At 33.4% G+C, this 25,575-nt stretch overlaps 1 protein-coding gene across 10 annotated transcripts; it reads left to right on the forward strand.

The window, feature by feature from the left end:
• LOC123866079 (vascular endothelial growth factor receptor 1) lies at positions 1 to 25,575 on the forward strand. 10 transcript variants are annotated; one of them, XM_045907411.1, is made up of 26 exons: positions 1 to 567; positions 5,296 to 5,649; positions 5,739 to 5,851; positions 6,291 to 6,444; positions 6,813 to 6,893; positions 8,427 to 8,575; positions 9,012 to 9,174; positions 9,663 to 9,783; positions 10,061 to 10,236; positions 10,320 to 10,471; positions 10,681 to 10,960; positions 11,630 to 11,773; positions 12,302 to 12,426; positions 12,847 to 13,027; positions 13,324 to 13,581; positions 14,859 to 15,083; positions 18,038 to 18,194; positions 18,635 to 18,726; positions 19,351 to 19,383; positions 20,490 to 20,644; positions 20,932 to 21,054; positions 21,285 to 21,454; positions 22,064 to 22,208; positions 22,635 to 22,812; positions 22,947 to 23,004; positions 23,457 to 23,594. In XM_045907411.1, the coding sequence occupies exons 1-25, from the start codon at positions 492 to 494 to the stop codon at positions 22,970 to 22,972; spliced, it is 3,831 nt and encodes a 1,276-aa protein (XP_045763367.1). In that variant the 5' UTR covers positions 1 to 491; the 3' UTR covers positions 22,973 to 23,004; positions 23,457 to 23,594. The 10 variants fall into 10 exon arrangements, with proteins under 10 accessions (XP_045763367.1, XP_045763361.1, XP_045763362.1 ...); XM_045907405.1 differs by lacking the exon at positions 22,947 to 23,004 and having other exon boundaries at positions 23,457 to 25,575; XM_045907406.1 differs by lacking the exons at positions 19,351 to 19,383; positions 22,947 to 23,004 and having other exon boundaries at positions 23,457 to 25,575.

Below are 25,575 nucleotides of genomic sequence, written 5' to 3' on the forward strand. Positions count from 1 at the left end.
ATATGTGTTCCATTGTACATAACATTCCGTCGGAGTAGACGTCGCGAACAGCCCGCGTCGTTGTTGCTTTTGTATCACGTGCCGCGCTCCACTGTACTTGGAACTTTTACTGCGACCTAATTATACTTCATACTTTTGTACGTGATTACTGGTTACCTACGCACGTAATCCGCAAAACTAGTGCCTGTTGTAGTGTTAACAAAATGTGAAAAATGAAATAAAAATCTCAAATTACTATTTACGAGTACAACGCATATGATTTTACTAAAAGTGACTCAGTGTTTTCAAGTTTTTAAGTGTTTACATCGACTGTGATTGATACTGGGATGTCACATTTTAAGCTTCTACGCTTTGGATTTAAAGCATTTAAAGCTTGAAATAGCTCCTATCAACCGTAATGGAATAAGGAGTTTATGTTAAGGAATGCATGGACGCTACTACTTTTAATTAAATATTTATAAGTATTTTTGTTTTTTAACAAACCAGTCATAATGAGTAGCAGCTCAATTCGGCCACTTTTAACGGTTGCCGTTGGATATATAATAATATGTTCTCATATATTAGCAGGTTTGAATTATTTTATTTTTATTCTGGTGAAATAACTGTTAATACTTCTTCTCTTCCTGCAGAATTATAAATAGTTCTGCAAATTAACTATATTTTAACACGCCCTTAAAATGCACGTTGTTCCGTTATCAGTATAGATTTCAAAGCCCTTTCAAAACTTATTATAAGGTATCTAGATATAATACTATGTATTTTAAAAGAATTAGCAAGAAATATGAACGATTAGAAATAAACAATACTTTATCTTAAAGTATCGATGACAACCATCATATAAATCTATTGATGAGAAACCTTAAAAGGAAAATGAATATAACAATATAATATAGCTGATAATAAATGAATCAGTTAAAGAAGATTTAAAATCTGAATAGAATTCAATCTTTGATGGCCATGAACTTAACTAACTGAATTATTGAACTAACTAACGAGTCTGTTGTAAAAATAATGTAATCCAAGTTCCAAATCGAGCGAATCGAATTAGCGAAAAGTTGTGGGTGTAGCGCGTTGAACTACCTACAGAATTTAATACGTAAAATAATAAAATTACCTTAAATGCTATTGTTTAAAATTTAGCAGCAAAAAGATCTTCTAGAAGAGGTTTCTTTATAAAACTGAAACGGCTTTGGGTACCTATACTAATAAAGAATATTATGATGAATGCATTGCAAATTCTGTTTGTTGTTATAGTTGAAATGACAACGAATTCGCAAACTAATTTTTCTCCATGCTTGCTGTAAAGTTGTAGTGAATGTAGCAATATAAAAACTTTTGTGGGATGCCGGCGGTGGTCACCGCTTTGCTAACAGGATATACGTAGATATGAGGAAAGCTATGTAAGAAATAATTAATTATCGATGCTATGCAAACGTGTGCTAACAATCTCTGCACAGGTAACTAGAGCTGATTTTGAAATGTAACTAATATTCGCAATTGAAACCATTGCCCTAATTTTAGAGTGCTGTCTGATTGATTACGTCTTGTCGTAGTAGATACCTAAGTAAATGTTTATTTCTTACATTTCTAAATATTTATTTCTTATATAATATTTATATCACAGATTTAAAATGAGTTATTTTTAGAATCGTCGAGATTGTGCGTAAAAATAGCAATTTAAAATTAGTCAATGATAGGGTACAGGGGTAGTAGGGTATAGGGTTACCATCACTTCCATCGAAACTGTCACGCAACGTCGGTTTTATTTATTAGGTAGGCCCAAAAATTGTGTGTGAGCCCTATCCTATCCTATAGAAAATTTGTAGATATATACCTAGTAGAGCAATTCTTATTTCGTACTAGATATTGAACAATTAGGAAATAGTCATAGTTAGAGATTACAATGTCCCGACATTTTCTATTTTACTAATGTTATGAATGTGAAAGTTTGGATGTTTGTTGCTTCTTAGTGAATGAAAAAAAAAAGTTTTTCAAAATGGACGTTATTATATGAGTGTAATATAATTTATAAATTTATACCTATGTGCAATATGAATCCAATTGACGTTGAACACCTTGTGTTAGTATTTAAATTCTTATAAGATTTATTGAATGAAGTTGAGTCATGGTATTCGTAAGCGTCTGAGTCTGATTTTTCTCCAGTTTCACGGTACATACTCCATTCACGGCGTCTTGGTGAGTCATCGGGGTATCTCTTTTATCACTATCGATTCGCAAAATATCATTAGCTACCTACTCTGTTCGTTCTGCATTTCCGGAAATAGTATTCTGTTAGGTACCTATATAATAGGTATCTATTTTATTTATATCTTAGATAAGATTACTTAATATAAATATGTAATTTGTTAATTCGGTAACAAACATACCTATATATAAGTAATATACTTAATATAATAATTTTGTAAATTCAGTACCTCGTTACATACTAAGTAAGTACCTACTAGGTACTATGCTAATTTAATGAATATTTTTTTTTTGTGCAAACTACACCAAAATATGTTAAAATATCGTGATCATTGATGTGCAGATATAAAAGTACCTAAACAAGTTGTAACTATGTATTTAAAATTTTGCAAGCTTAACGTTGTATATTAATAGTTGAATTGAAATAGACCCTACTGTTACCTAACAGACGAGTAGGTATATAGTACATACACTACCTATCTGTTATTATTACTGTGGGCATATATATAATATATATTGATTGTTTATTAATTAAATCAATTTTATCGAAACTTTAGTGTTACGCATGTAGTGATTGTGATATCTAGATATCACAATCTCTACAACAAATTAGGTAGGTATCTAATAGTATCTAATTGTTTTGTTGATCACTTAATAATTATCGTAGATGCTACGAATGTCTTTTACAAAGAAGAACGTTTAGGTATTATATCGTCGTATATTTTTATTATTATTATTTTTTATGATTATTTTTATTTTTTGATACATAAATCCAATATTCAGAAAAATTTATAGCATGCCGCATTATCGTATGTTGTTGCTCCGGCGTAAAACAGCCTTAAGAAACTTGTTAGTGTAATACCGCGTGTTCAGACGCAATAACTTGTACTAAGTGTTTAACAACGCCATGATTTTGATTATTTTTCATCGTGGCGTAAGTATAAATCATAATATACAATTCCACCTTAAACACGTCTTGTTCTGTTTTTGCTATATTAAATACTGGTGCCGAAGCGGTGACCGCTTGAAGGTCATTTGCCTGTATTTGTGTACGATTTTAATACGTTTTCCATTCGTAATTATGTAAATTATAACTACAAAATTATTCGTTAGTAGTTTATAATTTACCTAATACAAAATTACTTGTCATGCCATCAGTGCCAAGAAAAAAGATAAGAAATACATTAAGTAGTCCTTTTAAAGTTTTTAAATACCAAGCATTTTATTGCTATTTAGGCATCATTTAAGAATCTTTTGTAATTTGTCAGATAGTAATTGAAGTACTTAATCATGATGTTAATGGTGATAACTAATTACGTAAACTTCAAACTAAAGCTACCTACCTCAAAACGTGCCTTGTTCTTAGAAGAAGCCCACAAGAAACTTAGCTGGGTACCTTTTTATTATCACCATTTTAGAATATCACTTAAACTCTTTAGAAACTAACTCATTCCCAATGATCTATCAATGCACAGCTCAAACTACTGGACGGGTCGAGCTGAAATCTGGCATGCAGATAGCTTCTATCACGTAGACATGCTGATGCTGTAAGAAAGGATTTTTGAAAATTCTACCCTTGAGAGGTTAGAGTAGGGGTTTGAAATTTGTGTAGCCCACGCTCAAACTACTGGACGGATCGGGCTGCTAATAAATGATTTGCTAATAGTTCACTTAGTTCAGAAGCGGGTAGCTATCGATTAACAAAGTAAGACAGATAGGTACAATATGAAAACCAGCCAAGTAGGTACGTGTGCAGACTCGTGCACAAGGTTCCGTACTCGGATATTTTTTTCGATATTTTGCACGAAAAATCAAAAAATATTAAAAATAAATACAAATCTCATTTAGAATGTACAGATAAACCTCTTTCATATGATATCCCACTTGGCATAGTTATCTTACTTTGAAAATTAAAAATACTAATATTTGTCCATGAACACATTTTACGAAGTAACCACAAATTCATGGGTTCCAGATTTTTTCCTTTACCTGTGCTATAGTATAAGACCTAGCTACTTGCGAAATTTCATGATTATAGGTCAACGGGAAGTATCCTATAGGGTTTCTTGCCAAACACGACAGACGGACAGACAACGAAAAGATAAGGGTTCCTTTTTTCCTTTTGAGGTACGGAACCCTAATAATGAGTACAGTAAGGTATTCGTTACATTTAATTACGTAGAATTTTGACTTTTTTCCCTTACTTTGTTCGGAGAGTTTGGATACAGTGGAGGCACTTAACAGTAAAGGAAGCGTTTCATTCTACATTTTTATTAGCAGGAAGAACATTCTGATACTATCTTAACCCGCACATCCGGAGAAGTCTCCATAGGAGTAGATAATGTTTATTCAGACGACATCGCAGGGATGACCTAGTCTTTATATAAAACGTGCAATACGATAAGAATTATTGAGAAAAGCTACGGGGTTCTAATGGTTTAATTAGTTCATTTTCCATGACTTGATACGATCAATTTATTGTGATCAGCGAGTGCGGGAGCCGTTTATTTCCATCTAGTGCTAGGATTAATTTCCCGAATGATGACCACGCCTTTGTCACACCCGAGCACCAACTAATTAATACCGTTTTCGATAGGAACAGCGTCGCAGTAGGTAGTACTTCTCGTATTACATTTACCATTGGCATGATAAGCTCGTCTGCTGATCTTTTACGTTACTTGTCTGCTTAAATATGATATTCATTTGTCTACCCCATTGATTGGCACGTTGACTAAACTAATTCTTGTCAAGGTTGTATAATGTTAGTCTTCCCTACATGATTAACTACGGTATAGATGACGTTACATGAACGTTGACAAATTGGCTGCGGGAAATTTTCCGTGAAAGGTTCATTTTCTTTTCATTTAAGAAACGTATAGGTGCGGTCGAATTATTGAGTGAATACAGGCCATTACTGGTTGTGTGTTTGTAAACTAATCAGTCAAGAACTCGTTATACGGAACATGTAGGCGCAACGTTGACTGAAAATATAACTATATAGCATGTTTGATAAATGTCATTCCCAATTATTATGTACATCACGGAATCTTAGTTATACTGATATGAAATAAGGTCCTTGATTGGTTTCAGATAAAGAAATAAAAGGCCCAGTTATTATACCAAGTAAAAGTGACGTTATTCTAAGGAGTGGGCAAAACTTTACAATATTTTGTAAATCGAGAATGCCGGTACAAATAAAACAACAACACATTCCAGAAAATGATGTAGGACCTTTCTATAAGAAACATAGAAACATAACGAGTTCAGATGATAGCATATTGAATGAATTTGAAACAGCGCTAGATTTATACAATGTGGATAGGTATGCAATCGGATACTACGCTTGTTTCGATAGTAGTGTCAATGAGAGTAGCGTTCTCAATAACCTACAGAAAGAACCTAACAACACTGAACATATTTCCTATATTTACATCTACGTTGATGGTGAGATATAGAAGCATATATGAGTTATTGTTTTTAGATATAAAATCTCTGACTCCACTGATTCATATATTGTATTGTGTAACTTATAGATACGGGTAAATTATTTGCACCTATGAGAGAAATGGTCATATCCACACCTGGGGCGACGGTCGTAATTGAATGTAGACCTACGACGCCAGATGTGAACGTTACTCTGTTAGGGGTATGTATAAAACTATAAATGTTAGTCAAACATTCAAACAATTCCTTTCACACGACAATTTAAAAATGAAAAATAAAGATCGCTTATTTTAATTACGTGCAATAAAAATCTATATAAAATAAATTGCAAAATTGCTATTAGTATGTATGCATGATTCATAGTGATTTGTTTTTAACTTATCTAATTGTACCTATCTAACAATATGATTAATATCAAATAGGGTCATATTAACTGTAAATTAAGCAATACTATTGATTAAATCAACATTACTTCTACCTTATTATCAAAGTAACTCGCATGAGAAGTTTGGCATTGTATTATTGAGAGCTTACAAAGTAATACTAATGCTTGATGCTGCAAGAGAGTCACTAAAGCATGAAGATTCCCTGAAATTATTAATTGCTTTAGATAATTTGATAACAGCATTCTTAATATTCAGGACTTTCCAGACAGTGATTACAAACACTATTTTAGTCCTAAAATTGGGTTCACCTTCAGTAGCGATGCTCTCTTGGATATACCAATGACAGGTTTCTTCTGTAACTTTGTGAGAGAAAACCAAAATGATACGATCGAAGTTTATGTACAAAAATGTAGGTGATCTCATGATGTGTAAATTTATCTTGATTTACTATATTCACCATAAAAATACATTGCTTCATTAATGTTCTTTGTTTTGAAATAAAATTTGCCTAGTTATTTACAATTTTTATTTTGTGGTGCATATAGTATGTAGTGTTTTTCAGTTTTATGAGGTAGTAGTTACTGATTTTATATTTTTACAAAATACATGCGTATACGTACATGAAATAGATGATAAATATGAAATTGAAAAACACGACGATGAGGTATTTATATGCGTACTAACAATACATTATTTATTTGGTAATACGATAATGGCTGCAGAGTAACAACAAGACAACAGAGTACGTAGAATACTCTTCAAAGATTGGATTTTTAGTGACACTGCGTAAACTACGCTCATATATTTGCCATGGACATCGAGGACATATACATAATAATAGTACGAAGGAAATAAGTAGTAAGTAGATAGTGCTGCAATCTTGATGTCACATAACGAGGTAGCGTGGTGTGATGGTTTCATTCCGATTCGAATAATTTAATCTATCACGTTTGTGGGCTTGCTGCTTGTACTATCTACCTTTTCTTCTCACTTGGTGTGTTGCTCTGCGTGATCTTTGTATGCACATTCACGTTATGTAGTATATAACTTATTTACTAACATTGGACTAATACTTACCTTTTTGTTAATATTGTAGATACGATTATTATAGTATTTATTTATATTCGATTGCATATTTTTAACATAAAAGTATTATTTTTTGATCTGTTTCGCACTGAATGATGATAAATATTATTGGGAATAGGAGAACATACGCATGGACATGACTTAGATGGATGCCATTCATAGTAGCGTTGTTTATCTTAACACGTGTCGAGCAAACGCGGCGTCTGGTGTTGGAATGCGAAAAAACGTAACATGAAAATGCTATTTAAAGTAATAATTATGCGAAACGTGAATGATTGTTGCTATTTTGACGTTAAAATAATATTTAACATGCAAATCGATTTTATCGTATGTACCAGTGCGGAATGGGTTCTTTTTCATGATTTTTTTTATTTTGTCAGGGGTTCCGTACAGCAGTAAAAATTTATACTTTTGTATAGTTATAAATATTTCTTTTTAGATGCATTGATTTATGTAAGAATTAGTTACATACATAGACTTAAATGTAAAAAAACAAATTACAGACCTTTCAACTTAGTTACTGTATGCCGATGATTCTTGAATTGCTAGTTTTCTTAGTAAAACTTACCTACTTATATTTATATTCGTGATTGCAACTTCTCGGTGTTTTCGATTTTACTTTCTTTTTCTTAGTAGAAATATTGACTGTTAATTTTGGTATTGTCTTACATTATTATTATTTTATTTTACATGATTTTAATTTATGTAATGCTGTATGAAAATAGTTAACAATAATATCTATAGCACATACGGACCCTTTAGTATTTTATATTTCTAATATTTTTATCTTGTTGTTGTTTTTGTGATTTATTAAAATTAGATAGTTTTTTATGAATTACTGCACGGGATCTAGTTTAGTCATAATATTATCCTTAGTATAAAGACTTAAATTGAAATCAATACCAACTACTTAACGTACTTACCTCCCTCGTTATTATAGGAAGTGCCTAATTAAAAACCCTCTTTAAATTGAAAATTATTGTTATTTTTTAGTTTACTTGGTTGGAACTCTAATTAATTCAAAACTTAGAACACCGGTTGAACATCTGTTACTCTACAAAGTATATTTACATTAAACACTGTTTTTTTTTAATTTTTATGTATTCTTATAGTTATGTGAACATAACGAAATTGGTTATATTTTGAACTTAAAATATAATCGTGCAGTGATTCATTTTAAACTTTAACTATTATTCTGAGAAAAATATAATTAGGTACTTAATTTATAGAAGAAAATATCTCAACGGAGTAATTGAAAATGTGAGATGATATTGGTAAACGTTTTGATTGATGTTTTCGTTTCAGTATTACTGGCCGAAACTCCGAGACCAAACATTGTAAGCCAATCGAAGTATTTTCTGGAAGGTGAATCATTTTGGCTTAACTGCACTGTTGACTATGAACTGAACAATCCGGTTCTACTAGATTGGATTAAGCCTCGGGAGTTCACAAAGGTTCAAGATTTAAATATATGCTTGCATTAGTTGACAAATTTTAATTTACAATGGATTTGCATATTATACATAAGTTTATTGGTCGCGCAAAAGTATGTTTTTTTATATAATGACTATATGAGTATGTATTAATAGCCCAATTATACCTTATAAAACAATTCAAGATTCATTTATTCAATCAAAATTCTTAAACTATAGCACATAAAGTTATCCTAAATATTATTTTTATAGTATTTTTGTTATTTACTGTTTGTTAAATTGATGTGCCCTTAACAGCTGCTGTAGGCATACAATATACAAAAGATAATAAGAACGTACGAATAGATATCACAACCACTGTATGACTGTAAACACTGTATTACAGTGGGTTGATTATGTGTGTACTATTTGGTATAGCTACTTGAAAAATATCTTTATCTAATTGTTATCTTTGCAGAGTAAAGTTGTTATTGAAACAAATGAAGAGACGTTGAAAACTGCAGGAACTTTATACAAAACCTTAACTATAATTGATGCCAATGCTGAAAATGATGGGGATTATACATGCACATCTAGTGGTGCAGGTCCTGAACAGTCTACGATTACAAAGGTATACAAAGGTAAGCGATAACTAAGAAAAACCAGGTACCTAGGTCGAACTAGATCAGGCGTAGTCGAACGTCATTCACTGCATCTTGCCCTTACCTCGGTGCAAGTGTTTAATACTGGTAAGTAATATTGGTAATATTAATCATAAAAATATTTACCAATTTAATTTATGCATTAAAATAACATAATATATGTAATTTTAGTTCTTTAAATAAATGTAGAGATTACAGAATTTTTAAGGTTGTCAAAAATCGAAATTGGGCCCTATAGCGCCGATTTTTCAATCATCAAATAACTTTTATCTGAGGATATTTAGGGGTTGAAAAATGTTTAGAGTAAATCTATCAAAACGTCATTCTTTAGTTAAAGTTTATCTGGTGATTGAAAAATTAACCCATTAAATAATAGATAGATATTTAAATAAAATTGGTAACTATGCTAATCATAGATACTCGTAAATTTTATCCAGGTTGCAGTTTATTTACATTTTTCATTTTAGGCAAAACAGGATTTATAAACATAACAATGGGTAATCTTAAAAATCCAATAGAAACCAAGCAATCAAAAGCAACATTAGTTACAATTGTGAATGACGCCTATCCCCCAGCGAATTATACCTTGTAAGTTTTTTAATTTTAGCAAGTATCTTGATATTTTTTGATTTTACTGGAAAATAAGTATGTACCTACCTACTTAAGTATTTCTGTATCCTGTCCTTCGTCCAACAGCAAAGTGATAGTTTCTTGAGATGGTGGTCGAAATCATGGTGATCATTCCGTACGGGGCGGTAATCTTGTGAGCCAGGTCCAAGTATTTCGATACCTACTTTTCTTTTCTCCGTTTTCACTAGATTAGATTACATTAGATACTTAATTAAAGTATTTAACAAAATTTCAGTTATAAAAATGACAAGGAGATATTAGTAAAACTACCAAAATATGAAATTAAAGAAGGAGGTGGAAAAGTGAATCTGGTTATTTATAAATTAAACATTAACGACACAGCGAACTATACAGTTGTAGCAGCCAATAAGGACGTCTCAAAAAAATTAACATTTGATGTCAGAAAAATAGGTAACCAAAACGCACATTTTCATTTAATGAAAGAACATTAATTATGCATGCATGATAATTTAACCAAATCAAAATGATTACAGCTTATCCAGTCATCAACTTTGGGTCAGGTGACAAAAGATTTTTACTGAACACAGTTGCAACTTTACAATGCGAAGCTGTAGGATATCCTCTTCCAAACATTCGATGGTACTTTACGACAGAAACGGGAGAGCAACAAGAAATTAGTAGCATGGTATATTTCTGATATTGTATTTTTTATTATTTTCAACGCAAACCTAGAAACTTATTAGTATTTTATTTATATGCCATTTTTAAACAAATGGGTTTAATTTGTTTACTACAAATCGTCGCAAAATTACAAAATGAAAGGTTAGCATTTGACCTTATTTAAATAAAATAGATTGGTCATTTTATTGACGATACGAAATGAATTGTTTACAGGCTGAAAATAAGGTCGAATCTTTAACTAAAGTGACATCATACCTCACAATACCAGTTCACGCTTCAGGGAACATAACATGCAGTCCAGGAAAACAATCAGATGTAGCATCTGTTACGAGAAGATTTCTCGTATATGAAGTACCCAATGGTTTTGGCGTGGTAAATAGTCACAAAACGTGGTATTCTGAGGGCCAAGAAGCAATAATCGAATGTTATGCTTCCAGATACGACTTTCATAATGTGACATGGATCAGAAACAATAAAACATTGTCAGACTTTGGTATGTTAGTCATTATTTGCACACGTGTTTATTATAGCTAACTTGTCACTATCAGCCATATTAGCACGGAAATAATTGCGACAACTGGAATTGGCTGAATTGTTCTTGTAGTGTTAGCCTAAATTTTTATAATTGTACCAGAAAGTTGTAACAATAAAGAGAAAAAGAAAGAAAAAGTGGACAGGGAAGCACTTCGAGATTACACACTTAGACATCTCTATTAAGAGATCTCTACCAGTGACCCTTGGCAATGCGAATGTAGTTAAGACGTCGCGTCGGTCCCCTATTTGACAGGTCGGGGGTTCGATCCTGGGATCAGCTCTAACTTTTCGGTGTACGTGTGTTTTAAGCATTTAAATATTGCTTGCTTTAACGGTGAAGGAAAATGTCCTGAAGAAACCTGCATACCTGAGAGTTCTCTATAAGTTCAAAGTTGTGTGACGTCTCCAATCCGCACTTGGCCAGCGTGGTAGACTATGGCTATGGATAAATAAATGATAGGAGAAATGTGCTCGTAGTGACAAGTTGATGATGATGATGATGATGATTTGACAAATGTGCATTTTAGCTAAGAGTTAGAAGTTGTCAGTCAGTCAATAAGAAGTGGCAGCGAACTTTGGTGATATACTCGTAAAACTCGCTTATTCATATTTCTTGTGTTTCTTACAGTCACAATATTAGACACTGCACTGTCGTTTATAGCACGACTAAAGATAAGTAGTGTATCCATCAATGACGCTGGAGCTTACACATGCCACGGACATAGGAAGGATGATTCAGAAGAAAGTCAAACTGTTTCAGTCACAGTTGCAGGTAAAGGATGCAAATCAAATTGGGCTTAAATACTGGTTATTAAAATAGACCAGACTTACTGACCAACAGCTTTACTCGAGGGAAAATTCCTTGGAGATGAAACTTCCAAAAACCTTAAAAAACATTATTTTTATGCTATTTGATTTTTATGAGTTGTTTTCAAGCTCAGGAGCATTTTGAATTTGCAGTTAATAACTTATCACACATTTTCGTAAATGATGTATATACAAAAAATAAATTCAAATTAAAAAAAAAACAAATTGTAAAGAATAGGTAATATTCTGTTGCTCTAATATAATCTTCAATACTGTATGAGATTGTTTTTGTTACAAAAATATTGATGAAAGAAAGAAAGAAAGAAAATTATTGTTTAGAATGTATCCAACCAAACTTTCGGCTTCGGCTCCACCACCTCTAACCAAAGCTATGCCTTATTTTTCTTCTACCGCTTGCTTCACAGTTCACACGTTTATTCTATGCATTTTAATATACTTCAATGCCTTATAATAGATAGGTTTTAATTTGCAGAGAGACGACCTCCAAACATTACGATTCCGGCAAGTGAATCGAATGAGGAAGTAAACCCATATCAACCAGTACGACTTACTTGTCAAGCTAATGCTGTTCCTCCTCCTGTTATAAACTGGTACAAGGTAATAACATATACTTACTTTTGGATATTCTATCTTACCTTATTAGACATCGTGCAGACACCTAAGTGGACACTGTAAGGACAATACGAACGGCAGGCTTCGAAGCGGATGATATTTTAGCTTACTTTTTATATAAGTACTTCAATGCACAATAAAAAAAGTAAAATATTAAGTGGACTTAATGCTCAAGGGCATTACTTATTAATAAATACGGCTCGTGGTAAACCTTAAAAATGTGAGAGAGGCATGTTGTACTTTCGTTTACGAGAAATACGTAGATATGCCATTTAAATTGCAGCTGATTTTAGGTTCAAGATAAATTACAGTAAATCGATTCGATCGATTTATCGTGCTTTATCTATGCCGAATTTTTATAACACTCTACTATGTGTTTTATTCTATTTTCTTTATTATTTGCAGGATGGTGAAAGATTAGAAAACAATACATTTGTGGACATATTCACAGATTATTTAGATCACATGACGGTAAACTCTACAATTGATATAAAACAGATGCTTGAAGAGCATAAAGGGAAATACGAATGTATCGCTGAAAGTGGTGATACCTCCGTTAGCGAGTCTTACAATCTCATAATCAAAGGTAAGATACCTTTATATTGTAGATACCTAGATAATATTGTCGTTTTATTTATTTATTTATCTAAGCAACTTTATTGTTAAAGTATTACAAACATGAATATCCTTATAAAAGATCAATATTAAAAGAACCATGTTTCCATAAAAACATGAACCATAAACCATAAAAAATATTATGCTTGTAAAAAATAAGTTATTGTTAATTTATATAAATCACTGCAGAAAATATTTACAAGGAACTTTGTATACTTCCTTATTTGGAAAGCCACGTATTTTATTACCAATATTTTGTTATTTCAGAAAAATCTCCCTACAAGTCGGCAATATACCTAAGTATTATAGGTATTGTTGTATTTATCCTTGTTTTATTGATTGTATATTTAATATGGAAGATTCGAAAAGAAAAACAGTTCAGGAAAGAATTGGCAGCGGCCGGACTTCTGTATTTTAAGGAGGGAGTTACGAGATCTCTTAACCCGGAGTTGGGCATTGATGAACAAGCTGAGCTTCTGCCTTACGACGAAAGATTTGAGTTTCCTCCAGAAAAACTTCAACTAGGTAGGTAATTCCTCTAAACCATTACCCATCTGTTTGCATCCACACCCATGTCTGCCAATCCGTATTTGGCCTACCGCTGGACTACGGCCAAACCCTTCTCATTCTGAGAAAAGGTCCGTACTCAGTAGTGAGCCGGCGATCTATGGATATCATCATCATCATGATCAAAGGCAAATGCGAAAGTATATTAATTGTTTGTATTTTGGTTTGTTTTTCAATCATGCCGTAACGAAGCAACGGATCGAGGTGATTTTTTTGCATTGATATAGTTAAAGCCCCGGAAAGTGAATAAGCCACTTTTTATCTTAGATGATAGAGTTCTCACGGGACTTTTGAATAATCACAACCCGTGTACAGTTAAAGAGTACTTATCTAATAAACAATCATTAATTTTAACATGCGTATATCGTCAGAATAGATTATATTTCAACATTCTCTTCTATTCCATTCTGGTTAATCACTACCTACTCATATTATTATAAATGCGAAAGTGTTTTTTGTATATTTAATTGGTTTGTCCTCCCGTGCTAATCGACATAATTTATTGCATGGAAGAGCGGATTAAAATAATCCATTTCTACGTGGACGAAGTCGCGGGCATCAGCTAGTAAAAAAATAATGTGTAAAAGTAAGAAGTTATTTAGAGCACCTATCAGAAAATAATACGTAACGAGAATTATGAATTCGACCAATTTACAGAAATGTTATGGTATTTGGTTTAATAATATTAGCTCATGTTATCCTAGTCTTTATTTATGTGTGTTTAAAAGCGTACATTTCAGTATGAGCGAAAATAGGCTACAAACTGGAACGAGTTATTTTATTAAGGCTTCAGGCACAGGGTATAGAAGTGATATGATGATAGTTTCTAAAACGTTCCCAATAAAAGGATGCCCACAACTATTGTAGAAAACAAATTCAACACAATAAATCGATGCGTGCAATTGCGTCGCTTTTGTATTTAGTTTTACATACATTTGTATATATTACGTAGTGAAGTTAAAATTTGAAACACAAGAATTAACTTCTTGTCAGAGTTCAGTACCCGAAGGATGCCAACAGGACTCTATTATTAGGACTCCGAATAATAGGTAGAGAGTTTAAATTTTTACAACAAAAAATAATAAGATATCAAAATGACCGCCTTGAAAATTAAAAAAAATTAAAAAGTACGATGTATCAGGTGCGGAACCCTTCGTGTGCGAGTCCGACTCGCATTTGATGGATTTTTTTCGATGTCTGTGTGCTCTTAGCCTAACCAGACTTGTTTATTTCAGGTAAACAGCTCGGAGCAGGTGCGTTTGGCGTGGTGTACAAAGCAGAAGCTCGTGGCATAATCAATGCTGAGGAGACCACGCCTGTGGCCGTCAAAATGGTGAAGAAGACTGCTGATAATATGTACATAAAAGCTCTAGCATCGGAACTCAAGATAATGGTGCATCTCGGAAAACATGTTAATATCGTTAACTTGCTCGGAGCATGCACTAAAAATGTTGGCAAGCGTGAGTTTAATTTTCCTGTTTTATCATTAGGTAGGACTATAGTAGGTACTGGTCTTGTTTTTAAACAATAATTTATTCATTCAATAACAGAACTGCTGTTGTTATGTTAATGTGTGTATGTTAATGTTATATCCGAGAATTTGAATAGGATAATATGAACTTTTATGACGTCACTATAACCTCATTATTTCCGTTGTCATAACAAAGAGAAGGGGGAATATTGCCTATATTTACATGTATCTAAGTATTCGACTAGAAAAAGTCATCAAACTAGCACAAAAATAAATGAAAATCTGTGAAAATGTACAGGTAAAGCCCTTTCATATGATACCCCACTTGGTATAGTTATCTTACTTTGAAAATTAAAACACATTTAATTTTATTTTAACCGACTTCCAAAAAAGGAGGAGGTTCTCAATTCGTCGGGATCTTTTTTTTTTTTTTATTTTTTTTTTTTATGTATGTTCCCCGATTACTCAAAGACCCCTGGACCGATTTGGAATTTTTTTTTTTGTTTGAAAGGGTATACTGTGCAAGTGGTCCCATATAAATTTGGTGAAGATCTGATGAATATCTTCGGAGATGGAGAACAGAACTCCTCAATGGATAAGAGCAAATTGCTCGCGATCACTGTAATAGCTTAGTAAACAGTAGGGTTTAAACTGGGCATAGCATATTATAGTACAGTGGGGCCACTAAAAATTGTGAAATAAAAAATTTTCAAAAGAAAAATAAAACCGACTTCAAAAACCAAAATCACTAAAAAGTAGAAAATAATTTTTGTTTAGCTACACATGTAATGTACCTAGGTATGAAGTCGGGCGAGCTTCACTCTTGGATTTCTAATTTTGTTTTAATATGCTCGCTCGACTTCATACCTAAGTACATTACATGTGTAGCTAAACAAAAATTATTTTCTACTTTTTAGTGTTTTTGGTTTTTGAAGTCGGTTTTATTTTTCTTTTGAAAATTTTTTTTGCGATGTAACTACAAACTCACGGTTTTCGGATTTTTCCTTTACTTGTGCTATAAGAGCTACCTACCTTCCAAACATGATTCTAGGTCAAGGGGAAGTACGTACCCTATAGGTTTTCTTGAAAGACACGACGGACGAACGTTGAAAAAATATAGTACGTTTACCACAAAATCGAAGCGACCTAAGGTTTATTATACTTACCTAAATTAAATTATGTTAAGGTAAACATTACTTCGCTACTTATTCGACTAGTTCAAGCTCCGTTTATCACTGCGTTGCGTAGATTGTATCGACAATATCACGGTAATATATTAAGAGATAATACAAAACCTATATCAGATTATGATAAGGTAAAAGCTTTCAGAATGGAGTTTTTCACATGGAGATACGATTGTAATACGTCCTATGGTTTTTTTTTCACATATCGTGGGTTCAAAAATAAGTATAAAAAATATATATTTTTAAACAATTAAAGAATAATTTTGGTTTCTTTGTAATTTCATATAATATAACGTCTGTGTGGATATTGGTTTTCAAAAAATTCTGTGAAAGCTCTTCGATTTTTCGGGATAAAAATTAGGTGGCCCATAGGTAGCCTATGTCCGTCTCCGGGATACAAGCTATATCTTTGTCAAACGTTAAAATTGGTTATTAAATAGATTGATCTTGAAAAATTAGTACAGACTTCACACTATTCACAATATTTAGTTTAAGTATTTAGTTATTAGTTTATTCACAATATTTACTTTCCAAATTCACAATATTTAGTTTGCAATAATATAAGTTTTGACATGGATTTTAGGGCCATAGTTTTGATCAGTAGATATGAATATAGATTAGACTAATAAATTAATGAGCATACGAGTAGAAACTTTGGTTACGGACCAAGTGTTTCCGTCATAAATTTAGTAGCATCGAGCCAATTCAAGACAACGCAGACATCAGACACAACTCACGAAGATTTTGTCTTCACCAATATAATATGTTTCGAGAGCCCGATTTTTGATTTCTAATCCGGCTGGGTCCAGTTTATTATACTTACACAGGTAATGCAAATGTAAGAACCTTACCAACTTTTATCTTTTACCAAACACCTGTCAAGCACCTCCTAAAAATTTCCTACTGGCTTTCTGATAACAAATAAATCTATCAACAGCGTAGTAGGTATAAATAATACAGTACAATAAAGGCAGGCGACTTATTTTTAATAGTTAATCATCAGTGTCAATGTCGAGTGTCTGCAATTGTATACGCCGTCTGTTGAACTTTCTTTCATACTTCGTTTATAGCTCAGTGACGTCATTATATAAACCAGACGGGATTTGATTGTGCAATTTCAATAACAGAGGAAATTGAAAGTTCCATAGAATAATATTCCTACTTTTCTTTGGCGACTAACTAGATAATATTTTAAAATGAGTAGGTACCTAATTATTTAGTTTATTAGGAAGTCAAAGTTATACTTGCCTATTTCATGACAACTTATTTATTTAAACTTATGAGTTATCAATATACGTAAGTATGACTATCAACTGACTTACAGGCTAAGTTAACATATGATTTTTTTGAAATACAATAGGTATCTACTTACTTAAATTAAACTAAGACATTTTCAGGGTTTCGTACCTCAAAAGGAGGATTCGAAAATCGTGAATCAAAGTAAGATAATTATACCAAGTGGGGTATCATATGAAAGGGCTTTAGCTGTACGTACATTCTTAAACAGATTGTTCTTTATTTTTATGGATGATAGTTTTTGATTTACCGTGCAAAATGTTGAAAAAATACCCGAGAACGGAATAGTTTTTTGTAATTTAAAATTAATTTACGAAAATAATAATTTGCTAAATCATATAATGGCGCAGTCTGTCATTAACTTGCGTGTTCTGCATAAAAGTGTTAGGATACCTTGTACGAGGTACGAAACCCTTTGTGTGCGAGTCTGGTTTTTAAAGTAATTTCCTTGTTGATGTTCCAGGTGAACTGGTCGTGATTGTAGAGTACTGCAAGTTTGGTAACATTCACAACTACATGCAGAGGCACCGTGAAGTCTTTATAGACCAGCTCACTGATGACAAGGAGAAGAATCTCGGCAAGGTCAATAGAGGGTTTATTTGCAACACTGGAAGCACTGGGTAAGTTACTTTATTCCAGGGAAATAAGCTAAAGCCAGACCTTTGTAGAGGAAACCAGAGTTTTCTATAATCGGATAGCCAGTGGTGTGCAGAGTTTAAAGCCAGGATATGCATTTGGTAGGAACCTATTTACTAGCAAGTTACAATCAAAATAAGCACTAACCTATTACAACTCCTTTCGAGCGTGGTTTTGCCCCATAACCTTCATAGCGACGCCTGCACGCTACTGAGTCTATGGAGGCAGGTTAATCTTTGAAGGGATGTGGCAATTTTTATTGTACCATTATCGTTAGCACTTAGTATAAGTATTTACCCTTAATCATTCAACGCTCTATCGTACAAAAACGCTTAATTAAAATAAATAGGTATGCAAAATTAAAAATTTGAACAAATTCGAATCTTGAACTGTGCTAAGCTGTAATTTTTTCTTGATGTTTCAGTGTGCAGTCAGACTATTTCGGATCGAACCATTCACAAGAGACAGACCACACTTTCGTCAATACTGCGAACACGAATAGATCGGGAAGGAAAGGTTATTTATAACATATTTATTTTAATCATCTTTATAAGGCCCGGTTGCATCAACATATTTTAACAGAATCACGTTAGCGCTTGGTTGTGATCTTATCTGGTGGTACTGCTAAGTATCTAATGATGCAGTCTCAGATGGAAACGAAGATTCCGCACTTTTTGATAAAGTCATACCCATCAATGATTTCTATAGGGTATCGTATCGGCAAATCGCTCGGCAACACGGCTTTACCGGTAAGTACGGTGGCACACGGTGGCAACCCACGGCTGAGGTGTCCCTCACCAAGCTAGACCAGAGCCATGTCAATCATTAACAGAGAAATATTTTAAATATGGTGCTACCGAATTTAATAACAAAAAAAACGAACCTTTAATAAAAAAATCATTGGTTCTGTCGTTGGTTTCGTCTGGTAACATTAACATTCGTAAAAAAAATTCTAGTGCTCGAATAATTGGTTATCCTTAAAATTTGATTCGTTACTTTTTAAGAAATGGCATACAGTATTATAAATTATTATGAATACTGTTTTCTTATTATAACTTAGATTTATTACAATATGTACTTGTAACATGCAAATATATCGAGAATAGTTCAATTATATTTATACTAATTATTTCTGGACAGATAATGCTAATGAGACAGTGGAGTTTGTTCGAGGTACTTTGCTTAATACCTGCTTCTGTTTATCTTTGTTGTTTTATTTGTTTTGCTCTGTTATTTTTAACCCCCGACCCAAAAAGAGGTGTGTTATAAGTTTGACGTGTGTATCAGTGTATCTGTCTGTGGCATCGTAGCTCCTAAACTAATGAACCGATTTTATTTTAGTTTTTTTGTTTGAAAGGTGGCTTGATCGAGAGTGTTCTTAGCTATAATCCAAGAAAATCGGTTCAGCCGTTTGAAAGTTATCAGCTCTTTTCTAGTTACTGTAACCTTCACTTGTCGGGGGTGTTATAAATTTTTAATTTACACTTGTTACAATAACACTACAATTGAATTATATCTGTAAATCAAAGGTTAAGTTGACAGATTTGTCGACCTGCCGCATATTTACTTGGGGAGGAAAAGGGAAAAATAGCTAGTCATTGGTTATTTCTGTTTTATTCGTGGCATGCTATTAGATGTTATGTTTTAATTTTACGTAACGAAACTAAGTCTAGTTAACATAATTGAATTCATGAGTCACAAAATAGGTAATTTTATTAACTTTTATTAATAAAAATCTCTATTTTCATTGAATTACATGTTGTATTACTTGTTGTTTTGCTTTTGTGTGTGATCTTACCTACTCACAAATTATTCAAAAGAGGACAATAAAGCATTTTGGAACAAAGCGTTTTATCGAAAACTTGTTAGGCATTCATGATGTTGCATCTGATTGCTTACCGGACGTGTCAGATTGCCGTCCCATTGGACTTAGAAAGTGAGGGAATGGAGAGTGCCCCTGAGTATGCGCACTTGTGCATTATAATATTATCTTCTGCATAGTTGGCTAGTCTTCGTTGAAGTTGTGCCGAAATGCGACCGGCATGAGGAACATTACTTACCTAATATTATTAATTTATCATTTGCTTAACATAATAATTTTGGGTCCTCGCCGACCTGGGTGACCTGCTTGGATTCTGGAGGGAGCTCGGTTTGCTGGAGTGATTTGGTCTGGAGCCATATCAGCGGTCTCACGTACAACGAACAACTTAAGTCCAAGTGCGGAAAGAAACCCAGGCCAAAAAGAAGATATGCCTAAATATTATGGTTTTTGATTTCAGTTTCGGAGACAGGCTATGTCCAGCCCGAATGGCGTTCAAATTACGAAACCGACTACGTTTTTGATGGACGCAACCCGCGGCCTTTGACTTCAAGAGACCTTTTGGCGTGGGCATTCCAGATTGCGAGGGGTATGGAATACCTTGCAAGCAGAAAGGTAAATAATCTTTTTAAAGTCTAAGGTGCAGTGCGCACTCACAGCGTTGAGTGCAGTCGAGGCGAGTGTCTTTTCTGATAGCCTCGCTCGCTATGCCCACATTATTTTGGGTAATAAAGCTAAGTTCGAGTTGTTATCAAAAAAAATCGGTTCTACTTCACTCCGTACGTATGCATCGTACCTTATAGTGCGACCCTCCCCCCTTTTGCCATGCCATGATCCATTATATTATCAATTTGTTCCATGCAAGAGGTTCATCTAATGAACTTTTCAATAATCCCTTTCAGGTGCTGCATGGTGATCTAGCAGCCAGGAATGTGCTGTTGGCAGAAGATAACATTGTCAAAATTTGCGATTTTGGCTTAGCACGAAGCATTTATAAAAATGACGAATATAGGAAACAGGAAAATGTAAGCAATAAAACTTAATTCTACTTATTCCAATGACCACAACTAAAAAGCAATTAAGTACTTATTACCTATTTTAATTTTCGAATTTAAGAATATATTTTATTAAGTGCCGGGCAATTGAAAACGCGGTCTAATCTTAAATTCAGTAGATAATACTACCCATTACTGCCTGTCTGGGGCATGAGTCTGATCCGTACCCGGTATAATATGAATCCACCCTGATGTTTCAGAGCCCCCTTCCAGTGAAATGGTTGGCCATCGAGTGCATGACCGACCGCATATTTTCAACGCAGTCTGATGTGTGGTCGTTTGGCATCGTGTTATGGGAGTTATTTTCTCTCGCCAAGACGCCCTATCCGAATGTTAGTCCTACAAGTCTTGTGCAGTGGCTTAGTGACGGGTAAGCAGTAAAGTTTTCAAGTATTAAGCTCACTGTGTAAGCTAGATCTTAGGTACTATTGCGGTGGTTAGTTTTGTATGAGTAGAGGCTCTAAGCCATCTAATCCAAACCATCGCATAGATTACAGTGAACGAGGAATATAGAATTCTTGGAGTGGACTCTAGACTGTTGAATCGGGACCGATGGCTACATGTTCCATAACATAAGCTTGAATACAATCAATCTTTCTCGTGCTCTTATTAAAAGTAATACTCGTTCTGGATATTAATTTGTGGGATCCCATTATGACAGTCTATATACAAAGCGGTGATAGCCTAAAACTTCGGCCTCCTTTTCGAGGGTCCAGAGTTCGACCCCGGTACGCACCTCTAACTTTTCGAAATTATGTGCTCTAAATATCACTTGCTTTATAGATGAAAAAACATTGTGAGGAGACATTGTGTTATTGAGAGTTCAATTTGCACTTGGTCAACGATGTAGAACTATGAACTTCTTATTCTGAAAGAAGATTTGTGCTCGGTAGTAGCCCGGCGATTTGTTAAAGATGATGATTCAAAATATACAAGTATTATTTTGGATATCTACACATAAATATTTTTTATAATTCAGCCATCGTCTTGAGAAACCGCAGTATGCTGACGATCGGCTATATGACGTGATGATGCGATGTTGGGAACAGAAACCCACGGCACGTCCGAATTTTAGTCAGCTGCAAGAGATCCTTGGCTCGTTCCTTGAGGATAATGTCCGAAACGTAAGTTATAAATATATTACCTAATGTCAATTCCAAATATTTGAAACAGTACAAGTGATAATCTTCACATACTTCACTTATACACTTCACATATCGTACTTAGGGGGTAAAATTTCGAAAAGGGTTATCGAGCCAACCGGGGATCCGAGAGCTGGCAGCTACCTTGGCCAAAAAATTAGTTTGGCCATCCGAAGGGTTAGTACCTATTGCTGCCAGCGTCTTGCCACCACCGCAGCGAGGCATAATGCCGCGCTGCGGTGTTCTCGTTGAGGTTTTAGATTTTTTTTTTAGTTTTAATTTAGATTAAAGCTTATTTTAAAGAATTGACAATTGTTATAATATAAGTCATAAACATATTTATCTCCCATTAGCTTAATTTTGTTTATATTTTATCTGTTGAGCTAAAATCTTTGTTTTCCCCAACAGCACTACGTTGATCTAAACTCAGTCTTTATGGATTCAAACGTGAAAGCCGAAGGGGAAGAGGACTATCTAGCCATGGTCTGCGCTCCCGACTACAACAATATGGTTACGCCCAGTCCACATCAATACGTCAACGACTCAAGAAACTTCTTCCCTGCAACACCCACGCAATTATTACACGGTATGTTATTAACTGGCGTTTAGTCTTCCTTAGAAATAACTTAAATTAACCCGTATTCATATCATTTTGCGAGCTGTTTTTGAATCTCTTCATATGTATATTTTTATACAATAAGCATATTTTTCCTTTGTCAGACGGGACAGAAAATACTTCATTTTGATCACTCAAAACCGAATACATAATATCGAAGTGGTAATAAAATATATATTCGTTATAATACGGCATGTTGGTTGTCACTAACCATTGTATATAGAAAATTGTTTACGTCAATGAGTTGACGACAATGGATATAAATCCATACTTCCATACTATTTTATATTATAAATGCGGAAGTGTGTCTGTCTGTCTGACTGATAGCTTTTCACGGCCCAACAGCTCAAGCGATTTTGGAAATTTATATAGGCAGCTTTTTATTCCGGGAAATCAGAGAGTTCCCACCGGGATTTTGAAAAAAACAAAATCCACGCGGACGAAGTTGCGGACATCATCTAGTATTTATTATATGATAGGAAAAAATTGTGTTGCAACTTGTAACTAGACCTTTCGGTAGTTTTCTGCATGCTCTTGTTTGCATTTTGTGTTGTGTGTAGATATTATAAATTATTGTGAACCGTGTAGAGATTCTCAATTAATAATGTTTTCAGATGACGAAGGCTATCTACAGATGAGTCCGGCAAATCAAAACATATTCAGCCCTAGAACGCTAAGTAACAAATTCGATTTCGATGCACGAAAGTTAAACCCTAGGGCATCTGAACTAGGGCACAGTCAAGGTTCAGAGCTTACACCAATGTTAAGTTTGAATAACTTGCCAACCAGAAGCGGTTCAGAATCCGATCACGAGGGGAATGTGTCTCCATACCTTAACATGTGCCCAAGAATCGACGAAGAATCAGACGAAGTATTTGAAACAAAACAGTACAATTTCAGAAACGCACATAATAACCTGAATAGGGCAGTAACGAACCCAACTTACATAACATTGGAAGTAGACTTAGAGAAGAAGCCGCAAAACATTTCTAATAATTACATGAACATCAATGTACCAAACGGTCTAGTCAAATAAATTATGTTTTCTGCACAGTAACCTCTTGTCTTCACTACTTATCTTATTGCTACTTAGAATTATCTGATTTTCAATTTGCAAGACTTGATCTCCTATCTGATAATTTTGATAAACTGTTATCAATTTGTTATAATTATTATGGTAATTATGGTATATTCTTAAAAATCTCACTGATTTTCGTATCTATCTATTAACCCTTTTGTATTGTTTCCTGTAATATTTTTTATAAAATGTTAATTTTATTATTATTAAGGATTTTTGCGTAAAAAGGAATGTTTACGACAAATGTGATATTTTGTGGTAGAAAGATAAATAGGCTGGATGTGATTAAATTGTGTGAAGGTACTCGTTTTTAATAGTTTTATATATATTTACAAAGTTTGTTTATCAAATGCGAAGCCCCACCATTATATATATATTATTATAGTAATTACTTTGTAAATATCATGTTATTTTAGTGCGCTTTTTACTGATTTTGTCAATATAATATAAACTCTAAAGTTTTTTAAAGTCTAGAATAATTCATAAAATTGATGTGGTAATTCTTATCCAGATGAGCATTTATGATTGTTTAAAATACCCAGGACAGGGAAAATAGAAAAAACCAAAAAAAAAATATATATTTTTGTACATAATATTAATATTACGCACATGAAAAGTATTTGCCGTGATGTACAATCTGATAATGTATAGGTAAACAAACACATATTAAGAGATATTTTTGCCAAACAATCCTGTGAGAATAAATGCAATTTTTGTTTTATTTAGAAAATCGAATAGGTATGCATGGGAATGCAGATTACTTCGCTATTTGTTTTTCTCCTGATAGGAACTGAGAAAAAGTTGGGCTGCGAATTGCGATGATATAATATGGAAACGAACATTATGGCTAATTCTCCTGTACACAATGTCTAGGCCTAAATCTACATATTTCCCCAGGGATTATTATGAAGGAGATATCTAACAATGTATTTAGACCTGTCATTTTAGTTTACAGCCCGGCTAGCATGGGCAGTAGATAAAAATTATATCCACTGATGTCATAGAAATCAGTGGATATAATCGGGGATATAATTTTCTACTGCCCATGCTAGCCGGGCAGATTGTGTACATGAGAATCAGCCCCATTTATACGTATATGTTAAGAACCTGTTTCACAGCCTCCAAATAAACTTTATCTAACGATGTTTTTGTATTGGGAATCTCTCAAAATGTCTTTATCTGTTAGATAAAGTTCATGTGGCGATTGTGAAAAAGGCCTTTAATGTAGGAATCGCTAAAATTATATTTTTGGGACTTTGTTTTTACACAAAGTTTAAAGCTAAGTTTTTTATTATTTGGTATTTGGTATACCTATCTGTATACAGTTTTTCGAGTTTCTAAAATAATATCCATAATTTCAGTTCTGTAAAATTAATAATAATTATAAATATAACAAGATAAGAAATCTACATAATATTATTATTATAAAATCATCATGCAATGATCACTACTTGACCACTACATAATTAAAAATAAATGTGATTAATTGTTAACATAATTATTGTAGTTGTGCTATGTGTATTGAAATATTATAGTCATGATATCGGTGTTTCTGTTGCTGGATGCATTAATTAGGTAATATATTTGTTTTGAAAACTAGATGCCATATACTCGATATAAAAGAAAAACATTAAATGTGATATTATAAAAATGAA

Source organism: Maniola jurtina, chromosome 6 (genome assembly GCF_905333055.1).
Source record: "Maniola jurtina chromosome 6, ilManJurt1.1, whole genome shotgun sequence".
Taxonomy (NCBI): Eukaryota; Metazoa; Arthropoda; class Insecta; order Lepidoptera; family Nymphalidae; genus Maniola; species Maniola jurtina.

Coding starts and splice junctions, on each gene's coding strand:
- LOC123866079 (XM_045907405.1), top strand. CDS start 492: ATGAGTAGCAGCTCAATTCGGCCACTTTTAACGGTTGCCGTTGGATAT. Junction 9,175..9,662: donor GATTACAAAGGTATACAAAG/GTAAGCGATAAC, acceptor TTTTCATTTTAG/GCAAAACAGGATTTATAAAC. Junction 21,055..21,284: donor AATATAGGAAACAGGAAAAT/GTAAGCAATAAA, acceptor CTGATGTTTCAG/AGCCCCCTTCCAGTGAAATG.